Below are 15,097 nucleotides of genomic sequence, written 5' to 3' on the forward strand. Positions count from 1 at the left end.
AATGAGACTAAAAAATATGAACGAAAGGATTATAATGGCAGGCGATTTGAATGGGTGGGTGGGAATAAGACGTGACGGATTTGATTCGGTCTTAGGTATGTTTGGGGATAAAAGAACGAATGACAACGGGAACAGAATGCTTGAAGTATGTTTAGAGTGGAACCTGTTTGTGTCGAATACTTTCTTCGATCATAAAGGTATCCACCAATATACGTGGGAAAGAGGAAATGAGAGGTCAATTATTGATTTTGTAGTAATTGACTCTAGGTTGAGAGCTGTTACCGAGGACACAAGAGTTTTCAGAGGGGCTGAGGTCGAAACTGACCACTTTCTTGTAGTGTCGAGAGTAAACCTCTTTCGCGGTTGGCGCTCTAAAGTGAAAACGGTACCAGCTCCGACAAGAGTCAAAATAGAAAAACTGCAAAACGATAATGTGAGAAGTAAGTATGTGAATTGTGCAGAGATAAGATTGAATGCGAAGGAAATGGATGGTCTAAGCATAGACGAAACATGGAACCACATAAAAGTGTGTCTTTGTGAATCTGCTAGGGAGGTTTGTGGAATAAGTACGTAAGGTAGGAAGAAAGGTGATGCATGGTGGGATGATGAGATTAAAGCACTGGTCTCAGAGAAGAAGAAAGCATGGTTATGTCTGATTGCGGCTGGCAGTGCTTCCAGCGAAGAGAAGTATCGAGCGAAAGAAGTAAATAAGGAATGTAAGAAAAAAGTAAGAGTTGGAGTGAAAGAACGAAAGAAACGCCTGGAAGAGGAAGAAGGAGTGAAAATGACAAACCATTTCCAAGAAAACATTAAGTTGTTTTGGAAAGAAGTCAAAAGGTCCCGGAGTGGCCCAGAAAGCGGAAGCATGAAAGTGATAAAATCGAAAGATGGAAAAATGTTGACGAATGAGGAAAAAATAAAAGAGAGATGGATGAATTATTTCGAGGAAGTCTTCGAAAGCGAAGTGAATGACAGTGATTCCAGTGGCGAATCAGATATGAATGACGATGGAGTGAATGTTACCGAAATTAGCATGGATGAGATAGAAAGCTCGATTAAATGTATGAAGAATGGTAAGGCTGTTGGGTTTGACAATATTGCTGCTGAATATTTTAAAGGAGGTAGCCGTGTAATTCTCACATGGTTGTGCAATCTTTTTAACCAATGTTTAAAGGAAGGTTACACGCCTTTAGATTGGAGAAGGGCTGTGATCATGCCATTATACAAAGGTAAAGGGTCACGTATGGAATGTGGGAATCATAGGGCTATTAGCCTGCTTAGTTCAGTTGGCAAGCTGTATGGTAGAATTTTGATTGAAAGAGTAAGAAAGGAAACAAAGGATAAAATATGGGATGTGCAAGGTGCTTTCATGAGTGGAAGGGGGTGCATGGACCAGATCTTCTCATTGCGTATGCTCACTGAGAAGTTTCTGGCAAAAAACCAGAAACTTTTCTGTGCCTTTGTAGATTTACAAAAAGCATACGACCGAGTCGACAGGAAAAAGCTATGGAAGGTGTTGTCCAAGTATGGAGTGAATACGAATCTGATTCAGGCAATTGCGTCTCTGTATGAGGGAAGCGTTGCATGTGTTAGGGTAAACGGTGGTTTTACGGGGTGGTTTGATATCACAAAAGGTGTTAAACAAGGCTGCGTAATGTCACCGTGGTTATTCAATCTATACATGGATAATTGTATGCAAGAATTGAAAGAGGTGGGATTGGGCGCGAATTTGAATAATTTTAAAGTATGTTGCCTGTTGTATGCTGATGATGCGGTGCTGATTGCTAATAGTATAGATGATGACAGTCTCTCGTGTCTAGGATGAACGAAGTATGCATGAAGAATGAGTTAATGATGAATGTAAGTAAGTCTAAAGTAATGGTGTTTGAAAGAGAGAGTACGAAAACAGTGTGCAATATAATTGTGAATGGGGAATACTTGGAGCAGGTGGATGAGTTTGTGTATTTAGGAAGTATATTTACGAGAGATGGGAAGGCTGACAGAGATATCGAAAGAAGGGTAAATGCAGGTAATTCCGTTAATGGAGGACTAAACGCCGTAGGCGCTAACAAAAAATTGTCCAAAGAAGCGAAGTTAGCAGTCCACAACGGAGTGCTGGTACCTACCTTGATGTATGGAAGTGAGGCATGGAACTGGCAAAGAAAGGATGAAAGTAGATTAAATGCTGTTGAAATGAGATCCCTGAGGCGTATGTGTGGTAAAACCATGTTTGATCGTGTGAGGAATGTGGAGATCCGCAAAGAGTGCAAGGCTGATGTAAGCGTAATGAGTAAGATTAAGAAAGGGACGCTTAGATGGTTTGGGCATGTAGAGCGAATGAGCGAAGATAGGAGTGTAAGGAGGATATATGATGCAAATGTGAATGGTAGCAGAAGTCGGGGACGCCCGAGGAAGACATGGCACGATCAAGTGAATCAGATACTCGAGTCGGGCCATGTCAAGAGTCAGAATAATAGAAGAGTATGTATGAGACGATGTATGAATGTGAATGAGGCAAGGAGTGTGTGCCAAGACCGAGTTGTTTGGCGGTCCGTCCTCTCTGCCTACCCCTGCGGGGAAACGGCGTGATGGTTAGTTAGTTAGTTAGTTAGTTTAGTGTTCTTAAGTAAAGGTGTCTCTAGTCCCTATACCTTCTGCCTCCTATATCTCATACTACCGGGTGATGTACCCCGTAATGTCAAGTCGTTGGAACAAACCGTTGTCATGATAGTCATTATTACAGGGTCTCAGGGCGTGACACACTTTCTTAGAGTAATTGTTATGTAATTGTAATTGTAGAACCCTTCCCAATGATCCTCCCAAGAACCAAATGGGTTTTGGGGTACAATCTTGTCGGGAGAGCTTTTAGTTTCAGGAAGTTCGTTGTGTGGATGGAATTTCAAAACATCAGAACAGTGCTAACATTATTTAGTATAAATGTTTTTTATTTAAATTATATTTTATAAACATGTTCGGCTGTCTACTGCTTGTAACTGTTTTTATAAATTAAAAAAAAAATCATTAAATATGTATATAAAATTTAAAAACAAGACCGGTCGGTGGCCGAGTTGACATCGCGTTTGGGTCCCACCCAGGCGTAGTGTGTTCAATTCCTCGGCTGGCTAAGTCCTCCATCACAACACAAGCAAAATTTTCAGCTTACTGTTGTGGTAGTAGGAGATTTTAAAATATTGTTAGGTTATTCGTAACCTGGGAATGTTTGTCTTTCTTTTAAAAAAAAATTAAAATTAAAATTAATTAAACAAAATGGAGTTCTGCAAATTGATAACAATAAATAATTGAATGACTTTCCAAAAACCCAAAATCATTAAATGTTACAATCAAAGGCGTATTCAACAAACAAAAAAACATTTGGACCAAAAAATGTATACAGTGGTAATAATTTATATTTGCAAGGCCTGCTGCAAGTATTATGTAAGCCGAATATTATTTAAACAGAATAAATAAAAATTTCAATAGAAAAATAAAAATAACCAGGAAAAAAGTAGCGCAATAATAAAACAATTTAAATATATATATCGTAGCTATATATATTATATGGCTACAAGCACATTCTATTATAATCTACTTAATCCAAGTGTACGTACACATGTTTAAAAATATACAAACAGTAGGACAGTTAGTAGTATCCACTTTCGACCTAAAACATAACATTTTATAACAATCAATAATGTATGTACCTTAATAAACATATGATAAATTCATAATATTATTAATTAATTATCATTCTTTAAAGTATTCAAATAAGCATTACTTACCCATGTTGAATAAAATAAATTATTTAGGGGTGTTTCGGTTAAAAAATGTACTGAGTTTAAAATAATATTATCCATAAACAAGTGCAACAAATTCGTCATATTCGCTCAAGATAAATAACTGCGAATTTAGAATGTCAACTAGAAACACGCACACACACAGGAACACACATGTTTTTGTTTCCCCGCCCCCGGCCCTCGACTTACCTACTCTCGACACCCGACATGCAAAAGTGTAAATAAAAGTATTTGTTTGGCCGGCTAGCGACCACCCCCCCCCCCCCGGCCCGCGACGGCTTAACTTATGCCCGCTTAGTGCGAATGAGACAAAGGCAAAATTAAATGTAACATTCAATAAAAATTTTCGTCGGACTAATTCGGGTTTTTATGTTAAAACAATTTTTGAAGAATTTTTTTTTTTAATAATTCATCATATTTTTGAGAGAGGAATGGTAAGATTTCTTCAAAAGCGGCTTCCATTTAGTCACAAAAAATTATCAAAGTTGACTCCAAAAATCGTCATCTTTTCGGGGCTATATTTTATACTTTCTACATGCCACACCTTTTCATTAAAAATCTGTTTAATTTGGTATTTTAGCTGTAAATCCAAATTTAAATTTGTATGGAAAGGTCCGCGCAGCCTTTCCTCGTATACCTACTCTTGATAAAAAAATACAACTGTAAAGCTGTCTTCGCTCACATCCGACTTACTCATCGTTTTGAAGAAAACACATGGAAAGGTTATCGAACAATGGAAAGGACGGTCGGACGGCAGAGCCTTTCTAGTTTTGGTGAAAATTAAAAGTAAACCATTAACGTTACTTAATTCAGTGAAAAAATAGAAAGCATCTTCAAAAACATTGATTTCAACATAAATACAAAAGGTTAACAGGATAAAACAGAATATGATAAAAAGGATTGGTTGGGTTAGGTAAGGTTAGGTTATATCAATGATCTGTTATGTCACTATTCTGTTTTATAATGGAATCACAAGATGATAAATTGTTGCTAATTATTAATTACCTAAAGGCCTCTGGACCCAGCTTAGTAACAGTACGGTTGTAGCTTTCATAACAAGTATTGGTCAATTCCTGAGCCAACTTCATGTACTTGTCCGACGAGGAGGTCTTCAATGTTTTGGACCCGAGGGCAAAGAGTCCACCTAAAAAATGTAACCAAAGGTGTTACATAACTTTGAAATAAGTACAATATAGAGTTACCGTTAGTCCAATGTCACTTTCGCATTAATGGTTACTCCATATAATACATTGTCTTAATCCGCTATCGGCGCTATTCTTATTCTCAGTTTAATACTAGTTATGTATAACAGATCATGCGGCACCACGATCTGCTTAGCGTAACACATATCAGTAAAGACGTGTTGGCTCAAACACGCTCAACACAACTTTACAACATATCGTAGGTATAAGTGACTGTATTTTTTTGCTGTTACTTAGAATGGTATGTTCATTAACAATGTATACGAAGAGTAAAAGTGACATGCAAATATCTCTTCTTTTATGTTTTTAGTTTTAAGAACTTTTATACTTAAAACAAGGAACATTCAACCCTTTTGTTACTCTCAGAAACCATATTCCACCATCTGACATTTTCTCCAACCTCAAAGATAGCTCCCACAATGACTGAGTATTGATTATGAGTATTGGCCCATTGCTAAACAATCCAAAGAAGCCTGCCGCGCCTCAATATAAAGGACAATGCAATCAAAACTGTGGTTTTAACAATTCCCTCCCTCATTCGAATGAGAAATTGGACATTGTTCTCATCATTCCTTCACACCTTTTTGAAATTCACATGATTGACTCCCCAAATTGTATTTTCTGTGGTCTAGAAGTGGGAACCTTAAATAACATATAAACTGTATATCCAATCTTCCATATAATTATGAAATTTGCTCATTTAAATTAAATTAATTTAAAAATTCAACTTACCTCTCTCCATAATTTGAAACGATGACCTATCACATTTTTGTAATTATTTTACTGTCCATGTAATGGACGCAGTAAAATACACAATAAAATAAAATTGATGAATACCTGAGGAGCACGATGATTGATACATCTTGTCCGTCAGCGTCCGGTCATACTCCAAATCCACCGCATAGGTTAGTCCTTTGTTGGACACGCGGATCATGTTGTCGATGATAGCCTCCATGGCGTCATCAAACATCTGACGTGACTCAAAATCGTCCTTGTTCTGCAGCCAGGTCTTTAGGAGGTATTCAAAGTATGAGTTTCTCAGACTTCCTAGAGACAATACGTCATCTGGAAATGATAATGACAAAATAAAAGATAAAAACCCATTGGACCTCGCCCAAGTGTTGGTGACTTTTGCAGAATTAACATCTGTCGATGCATGGTATAGAGCGTGCTTTTAATAGGTGTATAAAAATGATTTTCTCTAATTTATATCCGTAATGTGCTATTACTAACCCCATGGATAATGAGAGTAACACCGGAGGGCGTAGCTATAGCATTCACATGAAGTGTACTTTTGTAACTTTTCCACACAGTTTGAATTAATTAATGTTTAGATATTTTTAAAACCTTGAAGATAAAGCTTAGTATAATTTGTACAGCGCCCTTTAGGTGATTTTTCTCAAAAACGGCGCAAGGTGTACAATTATCGAATAATAATTACTATTTAAAATGCGGAATGATTATCAGTAGCATAATAAAATGATAAGGGATTTTTTTGGAGTCTTGCATGCTGACAAAGTATGCCACAAAGTTAAACTTTGAACTTTATTATTTTTGTAAATATCTCTCTCCCGCTCACCGTTAGCCGCAATGCCTAATTCTTCTTCCTCAACTCTTTTGTTTTTTATATTGATGGGTATAACGACTTATTTTTCGTATTTCATTATAAATTGAATCGTTTATGTTTAAGAGGAAGCTACAAGCCAAAAATGTATATATTCTTGGTATACCTTATATTGTAGGTAATAGGCATTAAAATCGCTTGACAAACAGAGTCTAGAAACGTTTGATTTCAAGCACAAAACTGGTTTTTATTTATTTTGTAAATAATTTTATAAGAAAGCAAAAAAGTTAATCAAGTGAAACTGTCACAGATAATCTTAGCTATAATAATGTATTTTTTAAAAGTTTTTTCCTTTACGCGTTCATACATTTCTAATGAAAAAAAAAATTTTTGTAGCTTACATTGATATTTTTTATTGAGAAATTTATTTTTTATTTGTCTCAAGCGAAATGATAGGAAAACCTTCAATTTATCTAAAGCACATTTTTGTATTCATAATGTACACCAATTCGTTATAAAGATTAATCAAAATAATGATTTAGCATTAGGCTTCGCCAAAGGGTAGATGTCACACAGATCAAATTGTTCAGAAATCTAAGCCTTATAATTTATTTTGGTTTTGATATTTTAGTACATAGTCAAATCCGAACGTGTTGAAGACAAGATATCATATTATAATAAATGAAAACGCATACATACTTTTACAGCCTTATCAGAATCGTATGCATAAAGTTGAGCGTAGAAATAAAATGCATTTCTCTTTCAACTTGCTACTTCTGGAAGATAGATGATAAACATCAGCAGAAAGGTTTAAACAATATGGATATGGGATATTTGGTATTTGTGCCCCAAATGATGTAAAAGATGCCTTGGCACTGTTGTATTAAATACTAAAGTTCTTAGATTGATCATCCTGTCAATAGTGTATGAAATGGTTGAGGGAAAGCTGATACAACTTGAGGTATTATGTTTCCATTGTGGCAGCAAAAACCTTTTACCTTTTTGCATAATTGATTGAACAACTCTGCAATGCTCCGCACCAAGCTCTTCTTCCGAGGCGCTTAAATTGTTCCGATCTGGAAACACATAATTAGGATTACTGATAACGTCAGATATATAAACAGCTACTACATTCCTTGTGTTTGTTCTCAGGACACACTTCCTTTCATTAACGCGCTGTTTATTTGTTCTACTTTCAATCTGTAAATTGGCAATATATCTCTTCCTTTGTTCATTCGTTCAATTTTCTATTCGTCGTTTAGCGTAGCTATATACCAGTGAATTTACAATCCTTTGATTTATTGTGTCCAGAGAACAAAATACATGAGGGGGAGGGGGGAAACTTCGGTAGATTTTCGCTGAATGTGGGAGCCGGTATAAGCATAACAAGTAGGGCTCGGACTCTCGATGGGGTTTTTGATTTATTGCTTGACATCTGGTTGATCATTCGTGATGTATTTTATATTTTAACAGAATTATTATTCTCGCTTAAATACTGCATCTTCCACTGGTTTGCTCTTGGCGCGTTAAAATTTAAAAAATGGCGTGTGTTTAACTGGCGTGCTCGCTCTCTCACTCTCCACTATACACGCACCTATGTGTGTCCTTTACACTTACCCTCCACTTATTAAACTCAGGTCAGTTTCAATCTTCTGAGAAAAGATTGATTGCGGAAGGAATTGCCTGGCACTCTTAAAGCAATAAATCAAAACTCCCATCGATACTTTGAGGTTTAATAAAAATAAAGTTCTAATTCACAAAACATAGTATAAATGTGATAATATACAAGAAGGATTTTTTTTTGAATGAATACCAAAATCCATACCAAGCTGAAAACTTAATTTTGGGTCGCAACAAATCTTCGATTGGGCCGCATGCAGCGCATGGGTTGCAGGTTGGGCATGCCTGGTCTATATGCTTATGTATATTACTGTCTAAACATCTATTCATCATAACTTCTTTCTATCAAATGTTCAATTACTGTGGGGAAACTAAAACATGAAATTCTTTCTAGTTCGATAGCCTTTATTCAAATATACACTCTGTAATAAATAAAATAATGTTTTAAAAATCTAAAAAGTTAATGACACGGTTGTGTCAAGACCATAAGCATATATGAGTTCCTACTCACTTCCTACGCGAGGCCGGTCCTAAGCCATACGACGCCCGGAGCTAATAAAAAACTCAAGGATGTATTAGGTGTTAGGTACTATCAGTGTCTTGGCTACTTGGCTCCTTGGCGCCTTGGCAAGTCGGCGCCTGAAGCGAACTGCTCCAATTGCGCCTGCATAGGGCGGCCCTGAGGAGAAGCAGATCCCGCGTTAGTCATGACTTTACATGTGTAGATACGTCAATTCTGTTTGCGGCAAAAATTTGCACATTGTTTTGTTTATGTTCAATAGTTTTGGGGTTATATAATACGTGGTGGGTTTCTTTTTCCGTAGCTACGAGTAGGAACAATCGATTTTAAAAAGGAGTATGAGTAGGTTCTGCTTCCCACAAAGAACTCAAACAATCAATAATAATAATATAATCATTTGCATCGTAATACCAATATTATGTAATATAACTAAGTACGTGCACCGGTGCACAGGCGATCAATGCTGCTAGCGCCTGAGAGCAGGCTCCATTGGAATACCTTTATAACAGACTCAGCATACCAACATTGGCAATCGACCAATCAGACGGACCGCCCTCCCTTGCACAGAATCAAGTAGGTTTATCAAGTATTTTGGCTAGCCCTGAGGTGGCTCCCAAATTCGATTAATTTTTATTTTTTATTATTAAATAATAATTAATCAATTTACAGTATAATAGTATTACAGAGTATAATCAATGTTAACATCACAGACATAGGAATTAATAGACGAGAAGATAATGGCGAGGGGTAAAATCAACTGTTGAAGAACGAAGGGAGTAAGGCTGACTGTGATTCGTCAATAAATCAATCTGACAGTAAATAGGCATCTCGCATTATAATATCACCATTTACTTCTTAAAAGTAAAATCTGCTTTTGAATGAATAGACATTTTTACATGGGAGCGCAAATTACTCGCCACGTTATGAACAAATTTGCGAAGTCCAAATTCGGCAAAAAATTCGGTTCTGTTTTCAGAGTCGAATATTTCGTTTAAGTATTTAGTTAAGACACTTTTATAAGTGTTCATAATTTACTTCCCAGCAACCAACCAGCTTTGTGTTTCGCGTCCAGACGTTTCTCGATGTGATAGTATATGTTTCTAAAACTGATTTATATTATATGACGTGAATATGCTTAAAATAAAGTAAAATAATGCTTATATATGGAATGTAATACGACTATTGGGTTTATTCTCTTTTTCAAATCTATTTTTACAAGTTTTCATAGTACAAGTCAACATTTTTCCGTGTTATTTCGTAAAATGAACCGATGACGCCTCGACCATAGTTCGCACAAGAATGATGACGTCAAGTTTTCAAATTTCACTTGAGGTCATACGCGAGCACAGCCGGCTCCAATGGAACCGGTATGGGGAGTGGGGATAATACGCTTTTAATCACTTAGGGCAGGTCTACTAATATTCATATGTCTATGGTTAACATCAATTCTCTATGGTTTACATGGCAAGTTCTCTAAGTAATTGCTCCAGTAATATCAGTGATTATTAAAAAAATAAAATACTCTAACCTTACTCAATTACAACTGTGAATAAAGTGATTATAAAACTGTGTTAAGTGTTATAAATTTACACATTTATACGTCCGTAAACTGCAAAAACAAGAACAAATAGTTACAGACTTGACAGCTGCAAGGAACTATTACAACAATAATATTTCCAATATCAGAAGTAACTGAAATAAACATTTAATATGCCTCTTTTCGACAAAACTCACTGTGCTCAGTGCAAAAAGGCAACAAACATTAAAAAAGACGTACGTTGCGCAAAATGTAGTATGTATTTTCACACTACATGTAGCGGCCTAACTCGCGCCGAATTACAGTCATTCACGGCGAAGTCGGCACATACTCTTTCGTTCATATGCAACTTCTGTGTCACGCCAAAAGCTGCCTCTCCTCAGGATGAAAAATTAATAGAGAAGTTGAGCGCCGAAGTGAAAAAACTACTTAAGTGTGAATTGACTGATATAAGCAAAGCAATCGATTTTATCTCTAAAAAAATTGATGATTATGAGGAAGAAAAGAAAAAAATTTACCAAAAAATAAAAGAAGTACAAAACGAAAACAAAACTTTAAAACAAATGGTCAACAAAATTCAACAAAATGCTTTTGAGACTTCTATAGAAATCCAAGGACAAAGAAAGTTGGGTATTTTACTGCAAAGGATATGAAATAATCTTCTTCTGAAACAAAGATTTACATAAACGAGAAGCTTACGCCCGCCAACAACCAACTTCTTTGGCTAGCAAGATCTACAAAATCTACGGGTTACAAATTTGCTTGGACAAAAAACGGAAATGTCTTACTACGAAAAAACCAGGATTCACCAATAATCTACGTGAAGGACGCGAATGATATTCCACTACAATAATTCGGACACCATTTAAAAAAAGAAAAAATTAAATAAAAACTTCACACAAAATGGCTAACGCAGACAATATTGTTCCTAAACCCCAAGAATGCGATAACTTCATTGAAATAAATGCAATTTTCGAAGATACTAACTTCAACATGCTGAACATGAATATAAGAAGTATCCGGAAACACTTGTAATGGACCTGTTTGGGATAAAAGAACGTAAAGAATTTTTTTTTCATAAATTAAAATACGTTCAGAGAATAGGGAGAAACGAACAGACTATGGACATCTTTGGGACATACTAGAAGCTTTATTATAGAAACCTACGTCGGTAATAGGTGTCAACCACGTAATAATTGAAAAGGGGCATGATGGGTATCAGCGAACCAGACCATTCCCAAAATCAATTAAATAATTTTTCGCCAATCACGGAGATTAAGGGCGGTCTAAGACACGATATACTCGAGGTTAATTTACTGTTGAGTTAACCTTGGGATCCGGTCTCACGACGCGTGCAAAGGCACTTGGGAATCGACGATAAATTTGCGTTCTAAGGCAGAAACGAAGCGATACCCAACCATCGATAACGAAAAAAGGGGGTGACGGTTGGTGAAAGAAGAGGGTGTTTTAAAATGTTTTGGTCCAAAAGACATATTACGAGGCGATCCTCATAGAGAGAATTGTTTACGTTCACTGAACTTCTGAGTGCTGTTTCAAGTGGCGATAGTGAACACAAATTTTAACTTAAGATAGGACGTTTGGCCGAAATCGCCTAATTATATTAACACGGGGGAGATGCAAGTTGGGTAATTAAGAAAAGACATAAAAGTTAATGGGTCACGAAGCTTTTGATTTTTTCCGTTAATCAACGATCAAAATTTTACGACCTTTTTTGCGCGTAAACAAAGTTACGAGGATAATATATTGAAATTCCTAGATGAAGCGAGAAAAGAGTATATGGGTTGGGCTAAAACTAGACGCAAAAAACTGTAAAAACAGGGATGTACTGGGCGTAGATCACCGAAAAGAAAGGACCGGGAATCGAAAATAAACCCGAAAGGTAGTTTAGCTCATGATGGAAGGGGTTTCAACGACTCGGGTAGTGGACAGCTATGGGTTACGAAAGATTACCAGAAGAGATGCGGCGGATATCACGAAAAGAGTCAAAACAGGTAGGCGAAATTACAAAAACGTGTCGGATCAAATTTTGGAACGAATGCCTACGTATGTCATCACCGAGGGGAAGGTATATGTGTCCTGGGATCACCCACGGATCGTGTAGGCACCAATCGAATGCTAGAAGGCAGCACACAAGGAAGGATACTGTATTGCGCAAGCGCTGGACATAGTGGGTGAAAAACTTCCGTTAGTTGGGATAATTTATCGATTATATTATCGATATCAATAGCGAATTTCTCGGAAAGATTTCAGAAACAACGATATAGAAATGAGCTACACCTAGTCTATAGGCCGGAAATCAACCAATATTACGGACACAACACGTGTACGAGAAAAAATAATCAAATAATTTTGCGCAATAGTCTACATCGCCGAATATAAATTACGGGAGGGCGCCCGAAGGTCAGGCCACCGAGTACGCGCCTGTACCCGCCTCGGCAGGTTGGTAGGTGTTTACCTCAAATCGGAAGGCGGGAACCTAAAAACCAGAAACGGGGTTATGCAATTCTAAAATTAACGGGGAGTGAAACCTCGAATTCATAAAGACGAAAGTGGCACTAATTTTAAGTCGATTTATTCGAAAAAAACATTATTAAATAGCGTTGTTTGGAGAAAATCAGGGCTTTTCGCTTTAACTTGGTTGGAGTCGGTCTTCGAGATCCTTACGTCGTGACAGCTTTTGTGTGCCATTTTTAAACTAAACTGATAGAGTTTTAAATGTAGTGAAGTTGTGTATTTAGAAAATCAAGGTATTTTCACGAAGTTAGAGTGGTTTTAATATTAATTGGAATAATTGAAGTGTTTTAAAATTTAATTAGATTCAACCAGAAAAAGGGATAGACTCATAATTAGACAATACTAAATTCACGGGTTGGAGTCTTTTCGTGAATTTTGAGATAGTTCGTCACAAATCGCCGGGGACCTTTTAAGGAAGTATACGCGTCGCGCTACGAGGAGTACCACTTGGGGCTTCTACTCATTCCTGCCTTGTGAGTTTCTGGACGTGGATTAATGTACATGTCGTCGATATCCCGACTGGACTGGTAATATTACGATCCTGGGTAAGTGAGATTGCATGAATATATATTTCCAGAACGTTAAAATTGCGACGAAGATGGGGCTGCAACCAGCAGCTCGGACAGGGCTGCGACACTGATAAGATAGTATCACATTTAGAACTGTTTGCTTGCTTCTAACAGCTGTGTTTAGCACGAGGCCAATGACCTACTTATTTGTAAGCAGTTAGTGTCGACGCACGACCCAAAAGGAAGAAAAGGGACCCCCATAAATCACTTGACGTCCGTGTCTGACGACAAAAGTCGTACATTCTACCGAGTTGGCAGCCGCGCAGAGGCACCTCAAATCAACATGGAAGCGACTAGCTGCAACCAACTCATGCTCAAAACAAATACAAAATCAAATTAATAATATTTGTATAACCTTATATGTTCACTAACAAATTCCCAAATACCTTTGGCCTCGGCTTAGAACTCGCCGTTGGAGTATGTTGTCCGTAAGCTGTCTTGGGAAAGCACACAACTTCCTCGGCTCAGAAGATTTTCTACTTTCCTCATCACGCGATTTCGGGGCGTCAACGTTGTATGGAGAATCACGAAGAGTTCGGAAGGTCATCCCTTTTCGCGGAGCTGGGTCGGGTGAGAGGACACGAGAGGCAGTATGAAAATTAATGTCAAGTTGGAATGTTTGGGCCTTGGTTCGCTGCGAAGGCGTTTAATTGAACGGGCTCCAAGTCTTTCAAAATCGCGTGGAGGGGACGTCGGCGTGATGAACGAGGGTTCAAAATCGGAGGACGAACACATACTAAAGCGGGGTTTACCCGGAGGTTGATGCAACTCGACTGGAAATCCCTCGAGATCCTTTGCAGCAGCCTTCGTGAGGTGGATAGTAGGCCTGGCGGCTAGTGGACGTTGAAAGCCCCACCAGAACAAACCTACTTGAAACATGCACGCGTTTAGCATCATGACAAGGGACGCAATAAAATTCCCTTTTACAGTCAGTAACGTAGTCCGTCGGAGGAAGCGGGGCGGGGTGATTTGGGATATTCCAACAGGTGTATTACCTCTCCCTCTGACGTGAGCAGTCCGGAGGTGTCAGGGCGACTATAAGAAGAAGTTAGACCAGACCTCGGGGAAAGCCAGACACGTATTGGTTCTTGGGGTTTTGCATTTGGAAGAATAGCGACCATTTCATTTGGGGCAGTGAGGTGCCGACCCAGTTTGCAAAAAAAACCCTTTTTCTCGTCATTCAATCCGTTCCCACCTCCTTTTCTCTCGTTTCCACTTCCATCCGCAACATCCAAAGTTTACTAACCACAGCTAAATCCATCTATCTAGTTTCAGTACACCATTACAGAGGTCGACGAGGGAGTCCCAGCACTTATGCGGAAACAACACCCTATTCAACGAAGGGTTTAATAGCGCGTACACACAAGGGCGGGGATACAAGGCAATTGTAGAGGTATGATAGAAACTGTTAGGTCAATTAGTAATAGGATCCAGTATTCGAAAGTTAGGTGAGACACATACTCGTTTCTCGTAGAACTCGCCGAGGGTCGTTGGACGTTTCCCCACACTTTGGCTAAAAAGAACCGGGAGTTACCATGGAAAGGAGACATTAAATACCTACCACCTCATAACGGTGGGCTTCGAATTAACAAACCACACAACGTGAAGTTAAGGGATTTATTGTAGATCAACCCCAAAGCGAAGGCCTTATTTTACTGTGTGCAATATCACAGGGGCGGGGGATATTCAGAGTTAGCTAGGCTCAGCACGATATCATTTTGCAAAAGCAAAACTGAACGCTGGAGAGAAAGAGGTA

The 15,097-nt window shown here is 38.0% G+C and overlaps 1 protein-coding gene across 1 annotated transcript in view; it reads right to left on the bottom strand.

Moving 5' to 3' along the window:
- Nucleotides 1–15,097, bottom strand: part of LOC149422904 (mannosyl-oligosaccharide alpha-1,2-mannosidase IA-like) — a 64,769-nt gene that overhangs the window by 20,824 nt on the left and 28,848 nt on the right. The window contains exons 5-6 of the mRNA XM_089633021.1: nt 5,834–6,061; nt 4,800–4,938 (exon numbers count right to left, since the gene is read on the bottom strand). Coding sequence (XP_089489147.1) covers nt 4,800–4,938; nt 5,834–6,061 — 367 coding nt within the window. The remainder of the gene's footprint in view (nt 1–4,799; nt 4,939–5,833; nt 6,062–15,097) is intronic.

This window comes from Hesperophylax consimilis, chromosome 6 (genome assembly GCF_061612785.1).
Source record: "Hesperophylax consimilis isolate HC1 chromosome 6, BYU_Hcon_1.0, whole genome shotgun sequence".
Classification (NCBI taxonomy): Eukaryota; Metazoa; Arthropoda; class Insecta; order Trichoptera; family Limnephilidae; genus Hesperophylax; species Hesperophylax consimilis.